Raw genomic sequence first — 20,701 nt, forward strand, 5'->3', positions numbered from 1 at the left:
AAGCGAGAAGAGAAAAAGTCAATATTGTTCATTCATTGGCATCTGCCATGTCAGTAACATCCATTGCCTGCAATGGAAATTCTGCTGGGAGCGATCTCAACCCAGCCTGCAAAAAAAACAAAAACAAAACAAAAAAACACAACCCCAACAAAAACCCCAAAACAAGACATTATCCCTAGCATTAAGTGCTATGGGATTTTTAGTATTCTTTCAGCCAGAGGGAAAAATGCCTAGCAATTTTAGGTTGTGTAAAGACACACATGATTCAAACCTGTAGAAGTTTGCCGATTACCTTACAATTAAAAGATGATTAACTTCTGATGCTCATTCAGCTTTGTATTAAAGTAGCTGCTGTAAGAAGGGCAAACTTTCCCCTCCCGCAAGCTACTGCAACAGAGGCCAGGTTTTCCCCTTATGTGAATTTCATTTGTACAGTCCACTTTAATGCCAACACTGATCTAGCGTAGGCACTGGGATTTTCCATTGTAAATGGATTAATAGGTACTTTTTAAATTTATTTTAAACTCTTACTCTTTGGATGCAATTTCCTCAGTTACTCAGGCTCAAGCAGAGAGCTCAAGGGCTGCACCATGACCTACAGATCATGAAATCAGAATGTAAACGGTATGAAAATCCCATGGACACTCGGAACTGAACAACAAAAGAAAGGCTAGAGGACCCAAATGGCTATATCCTAATGTAGCAAAAAGCAGTACGTTTCCCCTCACTCTTCACAGGTTGCAATCAGTTAGACAAACCAGTACAGCTGCTTTTCCCCCCCTTAGGGCAGCAACTAAAAACAACAACAACAAAACCCAGGATCATTTGGCTTGGAATCCAGGTTTTGAGCTAGAACTGCGCACTGGGATGGGTGTTCTTGCAAAACAGTGACCCTTAGTCAACGTAAAATGACCTGAGAAATGTCCTACCTCCAGCCCATTCATTTGGAATTCAGATATATGTACAAAGTCGAAATGGACTGATGACACACACACACACACGCGCGTGGCACGCACACACCCTCTCCCCCCCGGCCGGGACAGCCACCGGCTGTCCTCATCTAAGTTGTTCTTTCATATGCTGCTGCACCCTGGCCACCTTTCCCCCTTCGCGTGGCGGACCCGAGCACAGTCAGATTCTAGTTCTCAACTTAGCTCTTTGCATTGTGTATTAATTGTACCAGTGCAATAACATTGTCAAAAAAAAGAGAGAGAAGCTGCCCCAGGGGCGTCCGAGACCCTGGTTCAGATTCAGAAAGAGGGGGAGGGTTTAAATTTTCTTTTTTTTAAAGCGAGGTACACTTTAAGCAGAGCTCTGTGCTGGGGGGACCTCTGCAGAAGCCATGCTCGGCTCAGCCTCCCTCTCCTCGGAGCCTGTGTCTTCTGCTTCCAGCTGTTCGCTGCTCTTCACGGCCTCCTGGAGCTGCTGGCGTCGCTGCACCTCCGCTTTAAGGTTCTCCAAGTCCTTTTGGCTAGGGAGGAAAGCAGAAAGGGGGGGCCCCATATTACAGCTACTTCGGGAACGTGAGACGAGGAGGGTGAGCATTGTGGGGGAAGGTAGGAAATCCTGGGGGATTTCCAGCCTCCTCCAGCGTCTCTTTACAATGCCAGCCCTCTGGTGAAGTAGGGCCCTGCACACCACCTGCCAAATGCAGCTGGCCTGTTTAACAGTGGTGGGATAACCCACACTTACAGGCTGCTCCCTGCTACCTCACCCGTCTTGTCACTGTGAAACTCGAGTTATTCAGTAAGGCCAGGATGGGACCGTTCCTTCATTTGTCCCAGGTATGACCCTGGGAACAAGGACAAGCACTATTGTGCTCCTAGAGGAGGGGTCGGCAAATGTTTTGGCCTGAGGGCCACATCTGGGTGTGGAAATTGTATGGTGGGCCATGAATGCTCACGAAATTGGGGGCTGGGGTGCGGGCTCTGGAGCGGGGCCAGGGATGAGGTGTTTGGGGTTCAGGAGGGGGCTGTGGGCGGAATAGAGGGGTTTGGAGTAGGGAGGGCCTCCGGGCATGGGTTCCAGGGTGGGGCCAGAAATAAGGGGTTCAGGGTGCAGAAGGCGAGAACAGTTTTCTTTCCCAATGTCAGCCCTCTTCCTACTGAACTGCCACCTGGCTCCAAGGGGCTTTTTGCTGGACTCTCCTCTCCCAACTATACATGGTCCCAAAGGAGACCAGGCCTGCGTTCCCCCTGCACCAGGCAGAGGTCACGAGATCAGCACGGCTTACACATTTCAAACTGTGCCCGACACCTTTGCCACCCTCCTTAGTGAAGCTGCTGACTGCTCCTCTGGGCCCGTGGCCCATCCTAATTCTGGCTGGTGGTCAGCACTAGCTGCCTCTGCCATACCCAAGGGGCAGACTCAGGAGTTTGTAGGCCTGGCGTCTGTGAATTCAGCAATACCTTGAGGCCACTGCACCAGGCTCAGAAATGATTTGTTTACCAAAGAGAAGCACTTCACATTGACTTGGTGCCTTTTGCTAAATGCCGTCAGAAAAATCACCAACTTCCCCACAAATTCTTTGCCACTTATCGGGGTCTCCCTCCCACCAACCAAAGAGTCCACACTGAATCAGAGCTCGATACAAATGGAAGTGTCAGATTAAAATAATCCCTGGGGAACAGGGATTTACAGGGGCAAACGGATTTTCCCAAAAACAGCCATGCAGCGGGGCTCCGGGACGAGACCAGAGAAAAAGCACGCCACCAGGTGCCCCACACTACCTGAGCGGAATGAAGAGAATTCCATTGATAATATTGAGCTGCTCCAGCACACTCGCCATACTGGGAGCGGTGAACTAGGGTTAAAAATAAATCAGTCAGTCAGCCATTTGTAAGCCATCCTAAAAAGCAGAGACCCCTCAGCATTGACTCACACTTGATAATACTTCCTTACCTCCTAAGGAGGCTGAAGGATAAATCAGGTGCATCCCTGTACATTTGTACAGCACCGAGCGCAATGGGGCCCATCTTAGTTGGTCCCCACGCACTACTGTAGTAAACCTGATTAATAGTGCAATGCTGGAGGCCTCAGAAGTGCCTATGTAGACAGGAGAGATGGGAGACAGAGCAGGGCAATAGGACTGCATAACTATCCTAATTTTGGAACCAATTAAATGGGCCAAATTTGAATGGATTTGGGCTTTTTAATTTCAGGGAATAAGGAGAGATTAAACTTTATGGTCTCCTGGATTTGAGCCATTCCCTCAGAAATTGACAGGAGGGTGGGGATGGGGGAAGGATTAGCCTTGGCACATTTAAGCATCTGCCTTAGTCCCTGGCCTGAGAGCGTCACCTAATTCGAGTTGCGTCCATAATCTTGCTCAAGACGTTTCGTTTTAATCTCTCCAGTTCTGTAGCTGAAAAGGGGGGGCGGGGGGGGAGCCACCAGCGAGCTGGAAGGTGCAGAGCTGTGGCTGTCGACACGAACGCGTTCCTCTCATTCCCAGCGGTCCAGTGCCTCTGGTTCTGCACCAGTGGTGCGAGCAGCCGGGAACCCAGCAGCTCCCGCACAGCAAGGCCCAAGGGCACTCACCGTGGGTGGGCGTTTGGGCTTTCCCCCAAGCACAGCAAGGAGAACTTTGCTCCCGCAAGGTGCGTGCGCAGGTAAGAGCAGCTGGTTTTGGAACCAGACGCTTCACACGCTAATTGCTGCAGTGCTGGCGGGTGGGCCTGGCCCTGCTTGGATAGGATTTGCCGTCCAGCCTCCTGTCAGGCTAGCTCTGCCGACACAGTTCGGCTGAACGTTTATTCACCTGGTGCTTGCTTTCCCTGTATTTCAAAATGCTTTGCAAAGAACGGGCCATTTTACAGAGGAAACAGAGACAGAGAAGTTAACAGACTCGGAGACAGTCACAGTTAATCAGTAGTGGAGTCAGAACTAAGGCGTTCCAGGCTCCCAAACTCAGACTCAGCGACTGCCTGATGCTTTTGTACCGATTTTTCCAGCTGGAACTGACCATGGTGCAGAGCAATCACCCAACCTCCTCAGTTTGGGGGGGGGGAGGGGGGGGGAGGGGGAGAAGAAATCAGAACCCAGCAAGTTCCTAGGCCTTTCTTGCAGTTATCTGACCATGAAACCTCCTGAAAAATTCAAAGCCAACAGCACGTGTCACATTGGTGCATGAGCTAGTGTTACAAATGAAGGTTTCAAAGAATCAGATTTGAAAAAGGCACCCTGCAGTATCAGGTGCTCTCTGTCTAGCCCATTTCTGCAAACCTATAGACCAAGACAGCTCAGTTTCTCTTGGGGGCAAAAGAAAGTCTTAACTATGAGTCTATGGGTAAGGAATCCAGAAGAACATTGCTGAGCAGGTGGGGTTTAGAAATCCAAGGTTGCACTTGGTCACTTTGTTTTGGAAGATCCTACCTGCCCAAGAAACCCTGTGCAAGTAAAATGGGGAATACCAGTAGAGCGGGTACTATCTCCCAAACCAGGAGAAACCAAAAGTTTACCCATTGCAACTGTTATTGCAGCAAATACACGTCTTTGCGGCAAATACCCAGACGCAGGCAAGTTACCTTAAGTGGCATAATGTTCGCATTGGATCCGTTCTTGTAGATCTCGTTCATTGTGCGCTGAAGAGCCACTGCTTGCTGAGTCAGGTATTTCAAGTACTCAGAGCTTTCTTTGGTCTTTTCGTGGTGTTCTCCAAGCTGGCCAGAAACAAAAAAACAAACAAAAACCCTGTATCAGAACAAACCCCGAACTCTGCCTGACTCACAGCATTACACGCATCCGATGAAGTGAGCTGTAGCTCACGACAGCCTATGCTCAAATAAATTGGTTAGTCTCTAAGGTGCCACAAGTCCTCCTTTTCTTTTTGCGAACGCAGACTAACACGGCTGCTACTCTGAAAAGCATCTACATGGTTATTTGAGACAGTGCAAGATTTCACCTACTGCAACCCACTGGGACTGGATTTTGTCTCTCTGTAGAGTGAGTGCGGATGACCTCGTATAACATGCGACACTGCCTGCAGGCAGCTGCTTATCAAAACGGTGCGCTCGCATCAAGTAGATGCATGTCCTCTCTCCGGTTAAGAGATGTGTCCTCCACCAGGCTGAGCATTTTGTCCATGAGAGCGAGCTCAATCGATTGCCTGGCTTCTTTGTCGAACAGGTTTGCCTGAACACGTTGGCAGGTTTGCTGCGTCTCCGTGAGTTTTGCAAGCAAGAGAGGATCCACCCGCCCCCAGGACTGGTTTGTGTCTTAGATCTGAAAGGGCGTTATCGGGAGCGAGACGTGCACTCTGAATCTTGTCACTGCTTTCTCAGATCTTAGCATTCTGCAGCAGCGATGAAGCCTGCAGGTGTTTCACACCGACTGAAAATCTGTCCAGTGACTGCGACACCAAGGCTACAGGTCAAACGGGAGACCTTGTGGCAATACTAGCTTTCTAAAGGCACGTGGCAAGACACTCACCTCCTAACAGTCTAGGAGGAGTTCTCCACCAGCTGTTCATACGAACAAGCCTCCCCCACATTGTAAGATGCAGGACGGTTTCAGCACAGAACTAGGGGCTTCGCACCGGAAAGCCAAATGGGGCAAGCGAAGCAAGCATATGCCACTGACCTGATTTTTGTAGATTGTGTAGCCTTCCTTTTCGTGCTGTAGAGCTGATCGGAATTCTGCTTTACTCTCGTACACTCGGGCTACCAAGTGATGGCTGCAATGGAAAAGAAGAAACGCGGAGCTAGATTTAATGAACACAGGGTCAATCAAGGGAGAAAGAGTTCTTCTGTGCTGCAAAGAGGTGCAGGCAATGCTCAGTGCAAACATAAGAACGGTCATACTGGTCAGATCAATGGTCCATCTAGCCCAACACTGTGACCAATGCCAGATGCTGCAAGGAATTAACAGAACAAGGCAATCATCAAGTGATCCATCCTGTCATCCAGTCCCAGCATCTGGCAGTAAAGCTTAAGGACACCTAGAGCATGGAGTTGCATCCCTGACCATCTTGGCTAATAGCCATTAATGGATCTATCCACCATGACTATATATATATATATATTTTTTAAAGTTTTCACCTTCACATCATCCCCTGGCAAGGAGTTCCACAGGTTGACTGTGCATTGTGTGAACAAGTACTTCCTTTTGTTTGTTTTAAACCTGCTGCCACCTCACCATCTCAGCTCAAGGGATGACCACGGCCAAAGAAGGCAGCAGCCAGATATTTGACTCTCAGTACAGTGTGTTAGTAGTTACCTTCTCTCTGGTTAACTCTTCAGATTTATGCCATCCTAGATTAGGAAATTACACCTAAAACCTAGCAAAAATAGATCATCTCCTCATCACTCCAGCCAGAGAAGAAAAGTCACCTCAGACTGAACTTGAGATGTTAATTTTTTGGTCACTTTCTACTGCTTGGGAACAGGAAGTTTATTTTCTGTCCAGGACATTTTAAAATGCCAGCTGTATGTTATGTGCTCAGCACTTCCAGGTAATGCTGAAGGCCATGAGAATATCTAATTGGCCAGGCTTGTCTCCCAGGCAGGTAATTACAGTAAGACGAAGCAACCCAGGGGCCTCCCTTTTCTAAAAGGGCATTTTGTTTTCTTGGAAAGCGAACATGTGAATCTCTTGATTAGCCAGCCCGGAGTCAGAATCTTAAAATAAAGACACCACTGGCAGCAACAGCGAGAGCCGCCAATCCAAGTCACCTGGTTGTTCTCCAGTTGGGAAGAGTCACCCTGGCTTGATCTCAGCAGCTCGAATGTTCTTGGAATGGAAAAAGCTTTCTATGTTTGGCTTCGTTATTCTAAGGGAGGTTCTGGATCTCAACACACATCCTAGCCCTACGGAGGCATGCAGGAAAATGTTCTCTGCAGAATTTGTATCCATCAGTTGGAAAACAAAACCAGACTCGTGCGGGTGCTTCAGAAGATTTCTCTTCACCCTGACGAAGCACAGATGGCTGCAGCATGGGGGTGGCAATTCCGAGTGGGACAAATGCACACCGGCCAGTTTTTCAAGGGAGAGGTCTGTAGCAATGGCTATTTACCCAAGGATTTTAAGACCTGATCCTAAGAGGTGCCGAGTGCTCTCAACTCCCAGTGGAGTCACAAAGAGCCACATCATAGGATCAAGTCCTAATGGTGAAAGAAAAATGCAAATGATCCCTGTGTCTCCAGGCTATTTCAGCAAGAACCAACAACCAGGTGCTTTCCATCATCTCAGTCCCCAGATGTACTGATGATATTTATCCCTCTCCTCCCAGCCTTCACCTACTCTTTCTATTCTTACACAGGAAGCAGGGATCATCTTACTGCGTTTGTGGACAACACCTAGCACATTGTATTGTGGTAGGTCCTACATGTAAATAATTCTAGACCCACGATTCTGAACCTTTCGAAGCAGCTATGCCAGACTCAGCCGAATCAAGCATCGCTGCCTTCCGACTGAACTGGGTGGTCAAGCTCATATAAATGGTTGGGGGAAAGAACATGAAAGAATGGAGGCTTGCATACAGCTGACCAGGGACAGCACTCATAAGCCAGAGCGGGGCCCAATCCCAGATACGACGAGGGTAGATTCACAGTCCGACTTTCCTATACAGCGTCGTACCCCCAAACACAAACTTCAACCCATTTCCCCAGACCGAGGCACCGTACCTCAGTGCAACCTTCAGAGACTTGGAGCCGTGATACTTGGAGTTGATCGCCAGAGCATTCTCCAGGAATCTGAGGGACAGGTCGTATTCCATAACTCCATGAAGCACCAAACCAATGTTGTTCTAAGGGCAATCACCACACACAGGTCAGAGATCAAGAAGGAGTTCACAGGTCAGAGAACAAGAGGGAGTTCCAAAAGGCGACTCCCAACCAAGCCTTTTGAGCTGAAGACACAGTGAAGTTTGTGGGCTTGTTATTTTTACTAGCTCTTTGTAGAGGACCCCACAGAGATCAGGGGCCCATTGCACTAGGCACTGTGCACACATAACTAGAGATAAACTTTCCTCCAAAGAGCTCTGAGCAAGGCAAACAGAGGGGATGAGAAAGGAAGTATCCTCATTTTACGTACACGGAACTGAGGTACAGGCAGGTTAAGTGACTTACCCAAGGTCACACAGGAAGTCTAGGGCAGAACTGGGAACTGACCCCACATCTCCTGAGTCCCAGTCCAGTGCCTTAGCCACAAGACCACCCTTCCTCTTTACAGAGCTACTATCTACGCATCTGCAAGCTTGTTCCTTCCCCCATCATGGGAAAGGAGGAGCAATAACAACCGTGGGAAGGGATGGAGAGACATTGCCTATTGACGGGATTAAAATAAGTGAACAAGCTTCACACAGCCTAGACAAGGAGTTTACCCAGAAGGATCACTTACGTCTAAGAGTGCCATTTCTGGGTGGTCTTCTCCAAATACCAACAGCATGAGGTAGCGTGCACGGTACAGTAGGTTTAATGCTGTGGAGAGTTGGCTGTTGGCAAAGCAATACAAAGCAAGGTGCATCTACAGCATAAGAAACATTCAAAGGTTAAAAATGGGGCATCCCATCCTCATCTCCCTCCCACCTGCCCCCCCGTTGTCTGGGGCACTGAGAAAAGCACTGCCTTTAAGAATAAAACTAATTCAGGTTATAACCATTGGAAAGTTACTCATCTACTAGTCAACCTAAAGAAGCCTGATGTGCCGTGTGAGACAGTGGCGAGACATGGTTGTGTTAATATATAGGTGTCAGTATCTCCTAGTAGCTTCAGAAGATACTTCAAAGTTGACCTGCATGTATACTATCCCAGCCGTGACACAGAATTTTACAAAATTGGGATCAGGGGAAGGGCGGGGGGGGGGGCTGCAAAAAACTCCACAAAACCACACACACACACACACACACAAATATCTGGCAAACCAGAGCAAAAAAGTGTCTCACGCAGCAAGACAAATACAAATCAGAAAAAACAAGACTTTTGTATTATCTTATGGTTGAGCTATTACTTTACATCACCATAAGACTTGGCAACATTTCAACATGAGCAACTGCAGGATCGGATTTTTGGAGAGAAACTTTGAATACCGCCTTCTACAGAACGACAAGGCCAAACTGACAGCATGAGGTTAGCTGGGAGAATCCATTTCAATCTCTCTTCCCATGATGGCTATAAGTGGGGGTTTTTTTGGTGTATATAAAGTATTAGCTTAAGGGCCTGCTTTTCACTTTTAACTCTTATGATTCAATGACGCCCCTGAGCAAAGAGAGACCCACTTTTCCACACATCTTGTTCCTAGTAATAAGAGGCCTAAAGAAAAGAAATGCCCCCAAGAAAGCGTGCAGCATGGGAAGAACAGGTTTACCAAGAGACTGTTTTACAAAGTTAAGGAGGCTGCAGCTGTCTTGCAAATGTGGGCATAAACTGAAGTCGCACAGACACCAGATGCGAACACGACATTCACTGTTTTCTCTTTATACTCACATATTCTTGGATTGTGTTGGGATGCTCAATGCCCAGGACCCTCTCACTCATTAGCACTGCTTTCTGTTGATTACTTAAGGCCTACAAGAGAATGACAAACAGGAGGATGTAGCAAATTCTGAGGCATATGTTTCAAGAGATGCTTGGGTGGGAACTGGAGAGAGGAAGGTATCTTAGTTTCCAGCCTCTCTCTCTCTCAAAAAACGGAGGACGCTCAGCAACAATTTCCATTAATTTTTGGACTTCAGCAAGAGAAATGCCTTCTAGCGACTCAGTGAGAAGTCTGGGTGAGTTGTACCAGGGCACAAGTAGTTTGCCTCTTGGCAACTCTTCTGCCTGGGCAAGTGGGAGACCCAGATTTCATTTCCACTGGGAGTCAGAGGATATGCTATTCTCTGTTCCTGGGGTGCACTCTGATAGCCAAAGCCTGAAGGGCTGGTAATCCCAGCATCCCTCAGCCCAAATGAGCCAGCAAGCAGGTCACTGCTGGAGAGGACGACACATGTTCTGGGTACCAGATAAGAGAGCCTTCAATAGGAGACAAGGAGAAACCAATGACCTCCAGCGAGGATTATGGGCAAGGTAACAGAATCCAAGTGGAATTCTCATCAGGATGCCCACCTGTACAGTGGTGAAAGCTACACAGAGTGCTGGCCACATGGCCCTTGGGCTAGCCAGCTAAGATAGCCATAAATGGAGAAAGGGGAAACCCACTGAAGCAAATGATTTTGTTTCCTTAAATAAAATTTAATGCTTAGGTAACTGCTTTTCCAAGAGAGGCTAATGAACTCATAAGGCACCCGTATGCAGTAGGGAAACGGGTGTTCTACCCGTTCCAGACACAGGAAAACAGACAGGTGTAAGTGGCCAGAGAGGAGACTGGAATGAGAACCCAGGAGACCTGGCCCCAGGCCTGTTCTCACATCCACTTCTCAGCTCAACTATACTGCTCATTCTGCAGTTATCACAGGAGTCGTTAATCTGAAGGCACAAAGGGCAGAGCGGGAGGGGGAGAAGACAGTTACCGCTGACCAACCAGGAGATTTCTTAGGGAAGCGGCAGGGGGGCTCTGGGTACCTCTGAGTAGTCTCCCATGATATAGTTGAGGCGAGCCAGCAGCCGAAGGCAGGCACAGATTTCCACGTGCATAGCACCGTACACGTTGTTAAACAAGTTTAAGGCTTCATTGATGAGTTCACAGCCCTCCTTCAAGAAACCTACAAAAACCCAGAGGAAATTAGTTCTTATTAAGTGTTAACCTAGGACCTTGATTTCCTTTTCCTGTAACTATAGAGCAGAGAGAAGGCTGGGGAACTTCCTTTGCTGAATCCCTGAGCTACTGTATTACCCACAAGCAATGGGAAATCATAACTCCTAATGCCACAGGAAGAATAAGCATAGTCTGTAAAGGGGGGGGGGGGGAAGAGAGAGAACTGGGGGGTGGGGGGGTTGGATAGGCATGGGAGTTCCGAGGGGACGGTCGGGGCGGGGGGGTCCCAGGAGAGGGTGGTCAGGGGACAGGGAGCAGGGGGGAGTTGATAGGCGTGGTCAGGGGACAGGGAGCAGGGGGGAGTTGATAGGCGTGGGAGTCCTGGGGGGCCTGACAGGGGGCGGGGGTGTGGACAGGGGCAGCAGGGGTTGGATGGGTCACGGGTTCTGAGGGGGGCAGTCAGGGGAGGCACAGCCTTCCCTACCCGGCCCTCCATATACAGTTTTGGAACCCTGACGTGGCCCTTGGGCCAAAGAGTTTACACACCCCTGCCATAGAGGGGGCCCCCTAGAACAGAGTTTAGGCGCAGTGATTGACACAGGGTAGCCTACCATGCTGCGCAGCGTCTGCACCATGGCTAGGCGAGGCCAGGGTACAAAGCAGCATTCATCAGCACTAACCCAAAGGGAAGAGGCAGCACGTACCTTGCTGGACCTTCGCTTGCCCGCTCTGGAAGAAGTGGAAAGCATCCGAAGCTTTGGGGTTTACGTGCTTCACGACCGGGAAGATGTTGAGAATATCCTCCTCTGTGAAGGTGGGTTTGTGCCGGTTATCGAAGTTATACTCTTTCAACAGGATCTGAAGGAACGAAAAACCAAAGCCAACATCTTTCAGCTCCTTTCCTCCTTTTGTGCGGCCCTCTCAACGCCCTTCATGGACACCTGGGGCCAACGTTACCCTCAGTGGCACTTGTGTGACTCCCGCTGAAGTCCAAAAGGGGCTACCTGGGTGTAATTGAGGAGAGAATCAGGCCTCCCAGGACAGCCCAGCAGCTTTGGCTGCCAGGTCACAGACAGACAGAAGAATCAGGGGAAGTGTGAATGCACACACTGCTAGCTGCCCTTTGGATTTTGTTTTTACGTTGGTTTATGTATGAAGATGTGGGGCAGTGTCTTGAAAGAGGGCCACAGTGGAGGTCTGTCATGGAAGGACGACTCCACATTTGCCTGTATTAAACCCCTGCAGCAAACAGATCCCTGTTTTGTTGTCGCAGCACCCCGGAGAGGCTGAGCTCTGGGTTGTGCCAGCACTTGCATTATGACCCCTGATGTGCAGGGATTTATAGCCTACAGTCAGGTGCCATCCAAGCTGAATCTTGGCACAAAATCTAAAAACGGGAGCCATTTGTTTTCGGTAAGGAGGACAGCATCGTCCTGCTTTGTAAGACAGAAGTTGACCCTATTCCCCCTAACAGCAGCGGTTTCACTTCATACTCTGCAGGGCCATTTGGCCAGCACCAGAGACAGGCCTAAGGACTTATCAGACTGGAGCAGACCAATCTTCTTACATATATCAGGTTTACCCTTAACGCAACTAAATGAAATCCCTTTGCGGGGTTAGAACTGGCATTTCAGCACTAAATCTGTGGGGAGGAGTGAAGGGCCAGGGGTGGGAATCCTCTTTTGAAAGACCTTGTGATCTGAATCAACATATGCCCCCTCTTAGTGAATTTCCCCATTGGAGAAAGTGATGAAAGAAAGCTGGAGGACTTGGCTCTTACCTGGATTCCAGTTTTGAGGGAGATCTCACGTAGGAGGGTGATTTTCTGGAGGTTACACACCTCTGCTGCTTGGTCAACATTCTCACTGCAAAAAAAAGCGAGGCGAGATCTTAGGGTAAGTTTATACTCAAGAGTATCCACCTAGGGCGTGCCTGAAGTACTCCTCCCGGTATAGTTAGGAGCTAATCAACAAAGAAGGTGCAGCCAAACATCAGCAAGCAAGGAGCTCGTTTACGTCAGTCCTACGTGCATCTCTTCCCTTCCCCTGCCTTAAGCTTTAGCAATAGGGCTGCTTGATTCAGCCTTTTCCTTATTTGCAGTAAAATATTCAGTTTCTCTGATGCTCGAGAGATAACCGTGAATTCAACCATCTAATTAGGATTTAAATCTTGTGTGCGGGGACTTTGTTTTGAAAACAGCTTTTATTGATTCATAATGTCCGTTAAAAGAAAAGGAGGACTTGTGGCACCTCAGAGACTAACCAATTTATTTGAGCATAAGCTTTCGTGAGCTACAGCTCACTTCATCGGATGCATTCAGTGGAAAATACAGTGGGGAGATTTATATACATAGAGAACATGAAACAATGGGTGTTACCATACACACTGTATTTTCCACTGAATGCATCCGATGAAGTGAGTGGTAGCTCATGAAAGCTTATGCTCAAATAAACTGGTTAGTCTCTACAGTGCCACAAGTCCTCCTTTTCTTTTTGCGAATACAGACTAACACGGCTGCTACTCTGAAAAATGTCCGTTAAGTGTTTTACTCGTTTACCAGCAACCTCTTCATTTCAGAGTCTGGCTAAGATCTGTCTTTGTTTTAGGAACATCCACAGATTTCACGCCTGCCTAACTCATGACCATGAAATCTCTACTCCCCTCTCTCCCTCTGCTCGTCTCAGGCTGGATTCTTTGTCCCCGCCTCTATCCTTCATGCTATCTCCTCTGCAGCTTGTGCCGTCTGAATCAACCTTCTGAGATATCGCTGCCTCGTGAATTTGATCTCATTTAAAATTTCACCTGTAATCCTAATTCAAACACCGCCCCCCCCCACCCCGCCTCGGTTTCTCCCCATCTGCTACTTAAACCTTTTTAAAAGCTGATTCCAAAGCTTAAGGGATTTTATAAACAACACAGGCACCCTTCACAATAAAGCTACTGCCATTTGGAGAAAGAGAAATCCGGCAAAAGGAAGGGGAAGTGAAGATAAATCATTCTACTTACCATTCAAGATGAAAATCAAAGTAGTTCTTTGCCTCGGAACAAATATTCTTCCAAAGCTCCTGAGGGGTCATGCTGGCCCAGGCAGTGTTATCAGCATTCCCAAGGTTCCTGTTTTTCCTTTTCTTATTCTTCTTTTTGGAGACCAGCTCATCAGCAGGGAGATGGGCAACTGGATTTAGGAAGGAGCTTAGGAAGCAATTGAGGAAGTGACTAATGGCTGCCGATAAGCCAGACAGTTCCACGCCCTGCAGCAAGATACTGAAGTCAGTTGTGGAACCTTTTCTGTGTTACACATGCATCAATCTGATCCAACTCTAACGGAAATCCAATCCCATCTGTGCGGCAAATATCCTCGCCCGACAGAGACAGAGGGAAGGTCTGCCAGGACGGTGCGTCTCAGAGCAACAGAACAAACATGCGTGAAGTGCCACACAAAAAGTCATGCACAGTTTCTATAAAACTTCGAAAGGGGTGGGGTTGGCGAGAATGAACAATAACTGCGGATCTGGAGATTATAATGTGGAATTCTTATAGCATAGATTTCTTTGCTTCTGGAACAATGCATTGCTCCATGTCCTAGAATTCATGTAATAAACAAGCATCTTTGGAGGTCACAAGCACTACTGTTTGCTTAAGCAGAGTGAGTGTTTTACAGGCAAGACAAGCTGTGATTTCACTCTTAAAAACCTTCAGTGTAATCAGTGAAATTCTGGGGCAGAAAAGCGTGGAATGATAATCCTCTGGGAGTGCTTCCTTCAAGTGGGAACTTGTTTTCTCTTGTACCAGGTCTCTACCTATATTAGGCCTAATGAGATTTTACTTCCAGTTGCTAGGCAACATCCACGAACTAGCTAATGAGAAAACAGATTTAAACAGCTTCTATTTCTGAAAAACCGTTAACGAGAACATCACATGGCAAGAGTTTAGACAGCCGCTCGTACCTGAAGGTATGTCTTGAAGATGTGTTTGGCTGATCGAGTGATCAATTCGCTGATTCCAATTTTCTACCCAAAGGAATAAAGAGCAGGGACTAAGAAAATTAGTCAATAGAGGGAAAACACACACACACACTTTGATTTTAGATGTATTTTGATCCATATCGACAAAGGGCCCAATTCTGTGATTGTTACTACTGCAGAGTTGTACCCTACTTTGCAAATTACACTGTAAACTCTTGGAGGCAGGGAACTCTTTGTTCAGGACGGGAGGGTAGTATGTAGGGCCTCAATCCAATGGGACATTCCTGGAGCGATATACTCACTACTCAATGTGAGCCAGGGTGGCAGAATCAGGCCCCAGCGTAACCTCCTGACCAATCACAAGCAACATCCTTGCTGTTCAATCCAGGGCCCCTGGGGGACACTGCATGGCCCTAAAAACACAGGCTCTCCTGGACCAACCGGCAATGCCTTTTACCCCAAAGTGCTTTACGGTCCCTCAGGGCACCTATCCTCCCTAACCATAATGAAAACAGGAATACGGGAGTAAAACCTTCCACCCCCTGCAATCAAAGGCTTTTTCACACGGTGTCAAAGCCTGGCTGTTTGTTTTTACACAGAGGTTGACAGAATGCAATTAGCCGAGTTGGAATGTGGCCAGGCCCCCATTATCCCAGTGGCACAATCGGAAACGAAACCCGACGCTTACGTAGATGTGATCCAGCTGTGGGCAGGCGGGGGTCTTGGCGATGAAGTCGACGACTTTGCCTAGGTAGCGCATGTTGATGCCCCTCTGGTGCATGGCCTCTGCTAACGTAGCGCCGTCCATCGGGAGCACGGTGTGGTCCAGGCAGTCTTTCACCTGCAGAGCACATGGAGCTTAGGGGAAAGGAGCCACTGGCCAGAAAGGGGACACAGAGCCAGATGTTCAAAAGTGCCCAGCAGCCGCTAGCTCTCGTGGTCCTCAGTGGGGGCTGAGCCCCTCTGAAAATCTGGTCCCTTTCTCAGACTGGGCTCTATGTTTCAGACAGAGCAATGATCTTTTTGGGGTGGGGGGGTGTAGCGTGTAGGAACCCTTGCCCCAAACAGGATTCTCAGGAGCTCCACACATCTGATAAGCGTCCTCCCTTCCTCTGCCTGGAATCCAGACACAGACCATGCCTGCCCATGGCTGGAGGAGCATGGCCGTATCAGGGAATGCTGTGCAAATGCACCTGGCCAGGAGCTGTTTAACCAACCTCCTGCAAGCGTGAACCTACCAACTGAGGAACAGGGAGAAACGAGAGAGAGTTTTCCTTCAGTAGCCAGGAAGGGAGACCACCACATTTCCCATGCGTGCTACAAATCACAAGGGACTGGACAAAAAAATGAAGTATGGTTGGCCCCGGGCGGGGGCAGAGATACGGGTTTCTAGTGCTGGCAAATGGAAGTTGTGAAGTACAATGAACAATGAGCAAATATAAATGTGTCCCCTTGAGTTTTAAATACATTTATGCAAGTTACCGTCACATATTGAGAATGGGTGGGAGGTGTCTACACAGCAGCTCTACACAGGTCTGTCACCTAGTTCACGCGCACGCACAGAGTTGTATAGTATTTTTGATCCCTAGTTATGCTGCTCATTGTAGACTAACTATTCGACAAAGAAAAAAAAATTGAGCTCGTGCCCTTTTTTATTATTTTACTCTGGTATAAGGGCGAAGGGTTGATTTTTGTCAGGGTTTTTTCTTTTTCATTTTTAAGATTTGAGTTTTGGGCGTTGAGAGTTCTGACGAATACTGAATCAGTGAAATGAGGACATCAGAAGCATGTGAAAGCTAAGCAATTGATACAGGAAGAGATTTTCATTCGTCTTAGTCAACTCCAGTCACTGACGAGCACTTTGGAGAAAAGAGAGCTTTGAAGATTCACCAGCTCTACCCTTCAGTTATAGCACATGATTGCACACCACCCACACAAGTATCTGCCCCCCACAAAGCCTTCAGGAAAACAGGAAACAGCAGACTTATCATTTCAGATATTTCTTACACTAAAAATTAGAAAGACCTCTTTAAAAAAAAAAAAAAAAAAAAAAAAAATCAAGAACCCTCTCCATAGGCCTTTCATTTCTAGCAAAAAGAAATAGGGCACAAATCCAGTTGTTTGTTGTTGGGTTGTGGGATTGTTGTTTTTTAAGTCACCATCAATACATGCAGGGTCAGCGTGCGGGGGAGCATACAGAGAATATTTTCGCTGTTGCATTTTGAGATTACTGTGTATTTTGTAGTGCATCTTAGCATTGCATTTACATAGCTTTCTCTCTACCACATTGAGTTCATATTCAGAAGTTCCTGTCTGCAGACACGACGTGGTCAGTGCCACGCCAAGGAAACAATCCCCTGCGCTGGCTGGAACAGTGATTGGGGCGATCCAATAGGTCTGTTTCATTTGCAATTTCCAGGATACTATAACTGAAGAAAAATTATTTTACAGCTTCAGAAAATGGTAGTAGGGTGAAGTTTATGATGAGAGGAATTTAAGCTACACATAAGGAAAATATTTGACAGTTAAGGGCAACTGATGGACTTCCCAAGGGAATCTAGTCACCAGCAGATTCAAAGTGGGCTAGATTACACAGTAATATATCCAGGATGCTAAGGGTCAGACTGAGTGACTTGCAGGGCTCTGTCAGCCATATGGCATTTATTGGCTCCATCTCTTACTAAAGCTTTATAATACTGTTGATCAAGTTCTTTGTTCCGTGGCACATTTTCCCTTCTAAACTAGAGGCCGTGAAAGAGGAAACCCCTCTTCTCCTTACACCACCAGAGATGTTTACATTGTTCTTTGTACTTCACGACTTCCATTTGCCAGCACTAGAATCCAACCATTGTTTAAGATGAGAAATAACTGCACAGCTGCACTGACTGGCCAGATTTGATGGAGGAGATCAGCACAACTCCCAGGGTCTTACCAAGCCTGGGATTTGGCATGACAGTAAGAAAGCAGCAGCATCCTTTAACAACTGCTTCTGATCCTGCATTTCCTCTTTGCTGGACTCAGGGAAACGAACACCTAGGAGGGAAATTGAAGAGCTGAGAAACGGAAGGACAGACTAAAACCTTAATTCACAAAATATACATACAAGAGCAGGGGGCAGTAAACAGAGGGTGCTTTGCCCTTTCCCATTATAAAGATGCTCTTTAAGACCTATCAATTCTGCAGAGCATGCCAGCTGGCATAACCATGACCCAGGCGGGGTCCGTTACAGGCTGCTTTGCTCCATTCTGCACCCGCTCACTCTTGTCTTTGTCTACCACATTCCCAAGTGCCGTGCACACTTACAGCCAGTGAAATGAGAGAGGGCATGTTTTGTCAGAAAGATCGACAAATTCTGCAAGCACTAGAAGCTCCTTAAGTCCTTCCATCAGATGGACTCGGGTTAAAATAACCTCCTTTAAGCGGCCGTCCCATGCAGAGTCAGCACCAGCCCTGTCTTCACCATCAGCATTAAAAACGTGCTTGTGGATTTCCGCTGAACACGGCTTCTACTGCATTTATATCCAGGCCAAGATATAGGGTCAAATCCTGCTGCTTTCGACCGTGCGTGCGCAGCCCGTGTCAGGCCATGGGGATAGGACACTCACCCCCAAAGAGAGAATACCGCATGGAGGAAACGTTTCCAGCATCTAACCTCTAATTTAGTCACCAGCAGACATACCCGAGGATCCTGACTCATACAGACAAGCTGTGATCAGCTTACAGCGGTTCAGGCAGGTTTGGTTTGTGATCTGCCAGAGAAGAGACTCTCAAACTTCCCTGCACTGCAACTTGCTTCCGACAACAAAAGCTACCGCACGACCCCAGGAAGGGGGACTAAAGCTCCGGGCGCAGGGGTGATGGTGCGTGTGGCTGTAACCAGAGCCCTGCTGCCCAGGGCTGAAGCCCTCTGGTTCCGGCTTCAGCCCCGGGCTGCAGCCAATCTAATGCCAGCCACAGCAGTTGTTTACATGGACAATATCAGGATAGTGTTTAACGTGTTTTTCCGCCTCTATTAATGTGGTCTAGCAGCTGGGATGATGGAGAGCCAGCTCCACGTGCCAGGCCAGCATTCTTCAGACCACCAGCAAGTGTTTGTGGACTTCTCGGGGTAGGCAGCTCAGTGCCTACACATGGTAGCTCAAGCATTACAGACAATTACATCACATCTTTCTGCGCAGCATGGAGAGCTCTGCCCCAGGCCCTGTGACTATTAGCAAGAGCAGAAAGGGAGTCCACACTATACGCCGAACAGTTTCAAGGCCATCTCTTCGAGCCCCTACCTGGTGAGAAGATATCCGGGTTAAACCGAATGTCAAAGGACATGTCGCTGATGGAGCCCACGGCTTTGCAGGCATTTTGAATCACCTCTTTGCTTTTGGGATCCACTGAGTAAGAGAGGAGACAGACAGACTTGGTAAAGAGTTAGAAAAAAGTAATGCAGATTCTAAAGACAGCCAGCAGCAGACATTAAAGCAAGAGGCAAGTTTTATTATGGAGGAGTGATGTTGCTGCATTGCTCTGCAAGAGGCCACTGTAAAGTATTTGGCAGCGCAATATTGTTTGGGGTACAGCTACAGACCACAAAACTCAGACAAGGGCATAGAGTACAGTAGGAGAGGGCATCTCTCCATGCAAAGAAATAGTAATTCTGGGACTTTCAGTTGGGGGCACAATTCCTATTAATTTTGGATGGGATTCAGGAGCCCCTCCCCCAAAGCCCCTTTGAAAATACCCACCCACATGCACAACAGCCATGGCAAAGAGCTTCTGAACGAGAGCGACGGTGTTTTCAGCATGTTGGGAGCCTACTTATGCCGAGCTCTCTGTTCGGTCTTGTATTTAGCTGTGACACTTGTGAGTACCTTTCCCAGACCTGAAGAAAAGCTCTAGCTCGAAAGCCTGTCTCTCTCTCACCAACAGAAGTTGGTCCAACAAAAGATATTACCTCCCCACCTGGTCTCTCTCGTATGTTCAGTGGCTGGGAAAAGGCATGAGGCAGTCTAGTGGACTGAACAGGGCACAGAGCAGAGATTCCCACATTCCAATCCCAGCACTGACAGAGTCCCATTGTGTTTCAGGGTTGCTAATCCCTGCCCAGGCATGCCATGAGGGTTAATTTGCTAGTGCGCGAACAGTGCCAGGTAAATACTCAAGTGCTAGTACGGGGGAAGGCACGGCGCTCCGGTCTGAGCGACGGCACACGGTCATTTACTGTGACCCACCAACTTGGAGCCGTTCTGATCAGTGACCCAATCCAAAAGCTACCGGGAAAAGCGTGGGCCGTTGTTGGTGCGTGAGGAGTGGGTACCTGTTCCATCGTCAGATGCAATGGTCTCTGCCAGCTCTTTAACCTGATCTAATCCAGTCACGTTCTCCTCTATTTTACCATCATCCGATTCCGATTTCTCGCTTCCCCCTGTTCCGTTCTCTACCGAGGCCCCATTTTCCAGCACGCCCGAGTCCTCCTGCTTGTTGGCCTTCTGCTGCATCAGCTGCAGAGCAGCCAGTTTCATGAATAAGAGATATCTACAGGGCAGGAACGGAGAGATCGAACAGAACGCAGCATTCAGCAAAATAACCCCAATGAGCGAGACAACCAGACCAGAGGATAATCCAAAAGGCCTGTTCTTTCCCTACTAGACATAAGATCACAGGGGCTAAAGATGGCTGTAAGGGCATGTCATAGTGCAGCGGAGCAGTACGACACTTGACCCCCGACAGGACACTGGCCCACTGGTCAGGCGCATTTGCTACTGGGGATAGGGCCGCTGCACTGTTCATTAGCCCATCATGCTACCCCGCAGTCGGTACATTGCTTTCTGCCACTCGCCACAGGATATAGCCATGGGGACCCTCTTTATCTCTCACTTCTGATCTCAGAAGGTCCAGGAGCACAGGGTTGCTACGAGAACAGCAGCAGCCCTTATCCAAGACCTTAACAGATGGGGTTTTACCTACTGTACATGGGTCAACGAGTGACAGGACCCTGCAATCAGGCCAGCCCCGGGCTGTTGGCCTGGCAGGGCTGAAGCCGAGCACGTAAGGATGGGGCAGCCCACAAGGGAACACCTCGCTGCAGCAGGAAGTGGGGCTGGTGATGTTGC

General features: G+C 48.2%; 1 protein-coding gene across 5 annotated transcripts in view; it reads right to left on the reverse strand.

Moving 5' to 3' along the window:
- Nucleotides 1–510: 510 nt before the first annotated feature.
- The window catches only part of CLUH (clustered mitochondria homolog), a 55,092-nt gene continuing 34,901 nt past the window's right edge, over nt 511–20,701 (reverse strand). For all 5 annotated transcript variants that reach the window (XM_037880164.2, XM_043530915.1, XM_007057594.4 and 2 more), the window contains 16 exons: nt 19,906–20,123; nt 18,878–18,982; nt 17,530–17,630; nt 15,286–15,438; nt 14,580–14,642; nt 13,639–13,883; nt 12,413–12,497; nt 11,337–11,490; nt 10,500–10,639; nt 9,423–9,503; nt 8,338–8,463; nt 7,623–7,744; nt 5,581–5,674; nt 4,527–4,661; nt 2,730–2,803; nt 511–1,471 (listed from right to left, as the gene is read on the reverse strand). In XM_037880164.2, the coding sequence (XP_037736092.1) occupies nt 1,303–1,471; nt 2,730–2,803; nt 4,527–4,661; nt 5,581–5,674; nt 7,623–7,744; nt 8,338–8,463; nt 9,423–9,503; nt 10,500–10,639; nt 11,337–11,490; nt 12,413–12,497; nt 13,639–13,883; nt 14,580–14,642; nt 15,286–15,438; nt 17,530–17,630; nt 18,878–18,982; nt 19,906–20,123 (2,065 nt within the window). In that variant the 3' untranslated portion in view covers nt 511–1,302. The remainder of the gene's footprint in view (nt 1,472–2,729; nt 2,804–4,526; nt 4,662–5,580; nt 5,675–7,622; nt 7,745–8,337; nt 8,464–9,422; nt 9,504–10,499; nt 10,640–11,336; nt 11,491–12,412; nt 12,498–13,638; nt 13,884–14,579; nt 14,643–15,285; nt 15,439–17,529; nt 17,631–18,877; nt 18,983–19,905; nt 20,124–20,701) is intronic.

The sequence above is a fragment of the Chelonia mydas genome, chromosome 17 (assembly GCF_015237465.2).
Source record: "Chelonia mydas isolate rCheMyd1 chromosome 17, rCheMyd1.pri.v2, whole genome shotgun sequence".
Lineage (NCBI taxonomy): Eukaryota > Metazoa > Chordata > Testudines > Cheloniidae > Chelonia > Chelonia mydas.